The 6,161-nt window shown below is 38.2% G+C and overlaps 1 protein-coding gene across 1 annotated transcript in view; it reads left to right on the top strand.

Moving 5' to 3' along the window:
• The first annotated feature begins 615 nt into the window (after window positions 1–615).
• The window catches only part of LOC111862172 (vacuolar protein sorting-associated protein 35), an 84,846-nt gene continuing 79,300 nt past the window's right edge, over window positions 616–6,161 (top strand). The window contains exons 1-2 of the mRNA XM_023847356.2: window positions 616–680; window positions 896–1,094. Coding sequence (XP_023703124.1) covers window positions 678–680; window positions 896–1,094 — 202 coding nt within the window. The 5' untranslated portion in view covers window positions 616–677. The remainder of the gene's footprint in view (window positions 681–895; window positions 1,095–6,161) is intronic.

Raw genomic sequence — 6,161 nt, 5'->3', positions numbered from 1 at the left:
GAATTTCTGTGACTCTGTGATATGTAATTTTACGGAAAAAGAAATCGTTGCAAGGAACTGAAGTACAGTGTGTTAATGAGAAAAGGTAAGCACAGAAGTCGATAACCTTTGTACTTCATTTACATTGTGTTCTTTTTTATTCCTTAATTTAATAGCGTATTTTTCCTCAAGTTTGCACAGTTGTCTAGTACAATATTCATACTTAATTGTCAAAATTTTCAGGACATCCCTGTCTCTCGTTAATTGCTAACACTTCTAAAAAGGCCGCGCTCCGCCACTGACTGCTTCATGCATATCCCCGTGTATTCTATATCAGCGTATTTAGCCGCCATCTATGAACGCAATATGTGTTACTTTGGTAAACGGTTAGTACGCAGCGCAGACAGACGCTGGAAACGTGGTTCCATACCGCTCCGCACCACTCTTCCCATTCATGAACGCAAGCTTACGCCAACCGTTCGAATGGAACTACGCCAAATCGGTTCATATGGTTCGTACGTAATGCTCAGAACACGTGCACCAAATGTCATTCCTAATGCAAATCATAGGTGGCAGTATAGTTGCTCCAGGACGGAAGGGCGTATGGGGCGTTTGTATTGGTGGTAAGACCGGAAACGGATGTGAATGCTGGGTCAGGCATTATAGGACTAGTTGTTTGCGGCTGGAATATTAAGAAAATGGTAAAATTAAATTTGTATGACTTAATTGAGTATAATATTGTGTTAGTGGTTGTAGGTACATTTAGTTTTACCAACGTGTTGTATAATTTCAGTGCGGGGCGTGTTACAGTTTATATTTTCTGTCAAACTTGATTTAGGTTATGGTATGCTGGTCCCATATGTAGTGTAAATTGGTTACGTTTATTTTTTAAATTCAGATTTTCCTGCTGTTACAGCCAATGACGCCCCAGCTGTCTCCTGTTGAAGAGCAGGAAAGGCTATTGGACGAGGCTTTGAGTGTTGTTAAAATTCAAGCTTTGCAAATGAAGAGATGTCTTGACAGAAGCAAGCTCATGGATGGCCTCAAACATGCTTCAACAATGCTCGGCGAATTGCGCACATCTTTATTATCACCGAAGAGCTATTATGAATTATGTATCCTTTATTAGTGTATGCTAATTTCATGTATTGTGTTATCTACCCCAAAAAATAACAGACTCTCACATCTCCGTTAGTAATGTGTATGATATTTGTTGAAGAGAATGTCCCACACCTTACATAGGAACTGCTGCACCACTTGTGCAGTATTGAAGGTGTGTAAATTAACAGTAAAAACCCTAAATCCATTACTACTAGTTCATCCTAGTAGAATCTAGAAATTCCTAAGCACAGTGAACAAAACTAGTATTCTCTAGTAAGAACTGGAAGTTGGTACTGCTGTTGATAAAAACCTGAATCACAGTTTTAGGACTTTGTATTTACTGCTGCTCTTTTCAGTGGAAATGGGTCTGAAGACCGAAACATGTAAGGACATAAATAATTGAAATAAGAAAAATCTTCACCAACCACCCTAGACGGAACTGTTTTAACTTTTCATGAGGTCCTTACCACATCTCCAATAGTAAGGATCTTCCTGATCTTTGTTAGTAGGAAGGATTGTCCATATGTATTATACATATTATGCCTTCTTCACCGATTAAAGGAGTGCTTTATATGGAGGTTGTAATTATCTGCACCTATACAGTTGGACAAATTTTTCTTTTTAAATTAGACATCAGAACTTTAACCTAAAGTTATTGGGCAGTTTCGATTTTCACCCATATTCATCTACAACACAAAATTCTTTGCACAAGGTCATAAATTAACTCCATACATGTCAAAGAGTTAGTTAAATGTTGGTGATAGTTCACGTGAGAGGTGGGCGCATAATGATAGTTAGCTCTTTTGACTTTTAATGATGTTGATCAGTTACAACTCATGATTTACAGAAAATTATAAATGAACTTTTCATGTATAAAATAAAGTGTTATTCATATTTTTATTATGTTTGGTATGACACATGTTTGCATAATGCTAATGGCCAGTTTCGATTTGTAACTATATTGACTCATTAGAATGCCTACTTTACCTAACATCAAAAGCAAAATTTTTCGTGTACAGGGGTCCTTGTTATCTGTGATTAACTGGAACTGGAAAATGCTACTTAAATTCCCTTTAAGCACAAAATTTCCACCCATAAGAAATAATGTAAGTGGGTTAATGAGAAGAGTTACGTCTTCTGGGATATAACACTATGTACTACACTGAGGGTGACATGTTCATCCAAAATGTGGCTTGACTTTCAACAGACCTCATGTGATATCGCTTCATGCTGGTTTCTTGTTTGTCTAATTCTTCAACTCTGAAGATGGAGGCAAAATGCTCCTCTGAAACATCAGTTAACTTTCATTGTACTACATGGCATTATATCCCAGAACTCTTTATAGCAACTGCTGTGATACTAAGAACTGCAAATTCTGCAGTGGTTAATGAGGACTGGAACATCAGAGGGTAGCACCCTTGGGTCTGTAACTGGAGAAGGTAGCAGCATGTCATCCAAGACATGTTTCATAAGAAATTATTTGCCAACGACCCATAACTCAACTCCTACACTGATTTTGAACTAATGATGACACGGTGTTAAAATAACAATTTTTACATAAATAACCTTGACCTACCTCTGCCTTCAATTATAAGTCATCTAGACAAGCAGGGGCTTGAGCTTTTTGTTGTCATTGGTGGGTCCACCAAGAAGCAGAGTTGAATGCTGGAAACCAGGATCAGATTTTTCTTTCTTGGGAATGTATAGCCAAAATTTCCAGTACAGCCCACTTTCCTCTACATTAAAAACCTATACAACCTCTTTATTTGACCGTCACAACACAGCAAATATAGAACTTCAAGGACAATGCTCAGTTATAGTTCTGCTACAGCCATGATATATATACAGTGTCCGTCTTGCAGTGCATCCACTTTTACCTGTCACTTCACAACATGTTTCGGCACCATAGTGCCATCATCAGGTGCTCCATTTACACTAATCTATTGCATTGCATGCCATTATGTCAATGTAAAATTATTTAAAAAGTATTTTTAAAATATTCGTCAGTTATAATAAACTTTTTGTATACTAAAATCTTGTTAAGATATTCATCTTATCTGTTCCAATTCAAAACCTGCGCATGGTTCCTCCACTATGGGAGTCGTTCCTCTTATGTGGCGTGTGTATCGTGTCTCGTGATGTGTGTTCCCTTTTTGGCTGCGGGTTGATTACAACACCCGCAGCCATCTTCGTCCATCACGGACGAAGATCGGTGCAACAGGACGCTAAAATACAACGTTCTGCTACATGTTTCAGCCACAAGTGGCCATCATCGTTCAAACACACTTCAACAATCGTACACCATTGAACTGCAGTACATAAAATTTGATTACTTTCCATACAGTACGTACAATTCTCCGTATGATGATTCTCCAACTATTCTATTAATTAATTCTCAACATTATTGGACCTCATACACAATTTTATAAGAAACTTGAATTTACTATTCGTCGACAGAAATGTATGAAAAGTAAAACCAACGACCGATTTGATGTTATTAAACATCAGTCAACTTTTAATTTGTTTTTATACATGACTTTTTATTGTTTTAAATAACATACTTATTGTATTCTTGTGCATATTATCTTAAATGACTTATAACATTGTATCAAATTTTATGTACTGCAGTTCAATGGTGTACAATTGTTGAAGTGTGTTTGCCTGATGATGGCCACTTGTGGCTGAAACATGTAGCAGAACTATAACTGAGCATTGTCCTTGAAGTTCTATATTTGCTGTGTTGTGACGGTCAAATAAAGAGGTTGTATATATTGTAACACGGCAGGATGCACGAAATGAAAATTAAAAACCTGCTTAGGATAATAGCCACCCGTCTGCTCATGCTGCTCCTCCATTTCTGAAGCCATACTGCTTTTGGAAGTATTGAAACCAGCCAATTGATAGACCAAGTGGTATCATTTTGGTAGTGTCCTCTTCTTTCATCTCCTTCATAGCCCCATGTAGGCTTATAGCCTTCGCTCAAATGAGGGCTAGGCATACAGGCATGTGTTGTTGGTATAATTCCTAGACCTACTTTGCCAGACGTCTCTCCATAACCTCCCATCACACCTTTGGTGTGTAATTTTTGCCTTTGAGTTGTTTAGCAAATTAGGGACCTTTAATTCAATTTCACATGTACTTTTAAAAATAGTATGATTTTTGTTTTAGGAATCTGAAGAACACATACAATGTATAGTAAATGCTTGCCTCTACTTGTGACAAATAGCAAATAATGTCACATCAGCACTGTAAGTGGTATGCTTCCTCTTAGACATGCTGCTGCTAGCATTGATCGTTGTCTATGGTAAATGGCAGAAAGAATTCATGGTGGGAGACAGTGCACTTGTGCATCTGTACACACATTTGAGCAGGAGACTGGGACAGAATGGCTCATGCATGTTAGATGGGAACTATTGTCTTTTGGGAAATGTATAGTCCATGGTAGTGATCCTCAGAAGTGCAGGGAACTTTTACAAATATGAGGTGCTGTCGGAAAGTTCCTGGACTAGGTCAAAAAAGAAATGCTGTCTTAACTTACTCAATTTTGGCTGCCATCTCCTTCAAAATAGTCTTCTTGGAAATGTATATGCCAGTCCATGGATTTTTTCCTTGCTTCAAAAGCACCATGGAAGTCGTTTTCCTTAATGGTCTCGAGTACCACGCGCGATTTCCTTTGGATATTGGACACTGTTTCAAAATGTCACCCCTTCAATTTCATTTTCAATTTGGGAAACAAAATGAAATCACGGAGGTTAAGTCGAGCAAGTAGGGAGGATGGGGAGCAATAACCATGTTAGTAGTCACAAACTCTGTGGTTGTCAGGGACGTGTGGGCATGCGCATTATTATGATGAAGGAACAGTGTGATGCATGTTCAAATTTTCTGTTAAGATCCCTTGGCAAACTCCATAATTGATCCCAGTAGAGTCTGAGAGCTCATGGATTGTTTGGTGACGGTCTTCATTTATGAGTTCTCCACAATTCTTTCAATATTTTCTGTTGTTTTTCTGGTGCTTGGTCACCCTGAACGTTTATCATCTTCAACTGACACTCAACCGACCTTGAAACGTGAAATGCCAATCAAAAACCACTGTCTGGCTTAACGAATGTTCTCCAAAAGCCTCACGAAGCATATCAGGGGTTTCAGTAGCGGATTTACGAAGCTTCACGCAAAACTTGATGCAGACACGTTGCTCGATTTTGCCATCCATCGCAGACAAAATGAAATACGAAGTCAAAAAAGCACTTGTGTTAAAGCAGTGCGTTTTCACAGCATTGTGTCACATGGCAGACGGATGTGATAGGCTTGTGGAAGTGTGACCTTGGCCTCCCCTCTCATCTTCTTTCACCGAGGAAGTTACAACAGTAACAGTCGGGGAACTTTCTGATACCACCTTGTAGTTCCTCAATAATTTGGCCTTGTAATTACAGGGAAATAGATAACAAAAACTCATATTATGGGGACCTCATATTAATCACAAGCTGTTACTCAGATTTTGTAGGCATTTGATGTGAAAGTTCTTCGTGTAATAATATTAGTCATTTTGAATTTTGGACATGTTGACCAGTTATGAAGTCGGTCGTACTTAAGACCATACATGGATTTTTCCATGTATCTCATAAACCATTTCACAGATTATAATGTAATTCAGTGTTGCACATTATTATTCTGTTGATATATATATATATATATATATATATATATGATTATACAAGTGTACATGCCAACATCAGAGTATGAAGATGATGAAGTGGAAAAAGTGTATGACACAATTGAAGACATTCTTCAGGAAGATGGAAGAGGAGACACAAACAGCATCATATTGGGAGACTGGAACAGCATTGTTGGAGATGAACCATATCAGAATATTGTTGGATCACATGGACTAGGAAGACGGAATCACAGAGGTCAAATGCTTATTGACTTTTGTGAACGAAATGGATTGATTGTTACCAACACTTGGTTCAAGAAGCCAAAGAGAAGAATTTACACATGGAAGGCACCTGGGGATTGGAAGAGGCATCAGCTGGACTACATCCTTGTGAAACATCGATTCAGAAACAGTGTGAAGGATGTGAAGA

The sequence above is a fragment of the Cryptotermes secundus genome, unplaced genomic scaffold (assembly GCF_002891405.2).
Source record: "Cryptotermes secundus unplaced genomic scaffold, Csec_1.0 scaffold1033, whole genome shotgun sequence".
Lineage (NCBI taxonomy): Eukaryota > Metazoa > Arthropoda > Insecta > Blattodea > Kalotermitidae > Cryptotermes > Cryptotermes secundus.
Note: the sequence above shows the minus strand (reverse complement) of the source record. Positions and strands in the feature narration are given on the sequence as shown.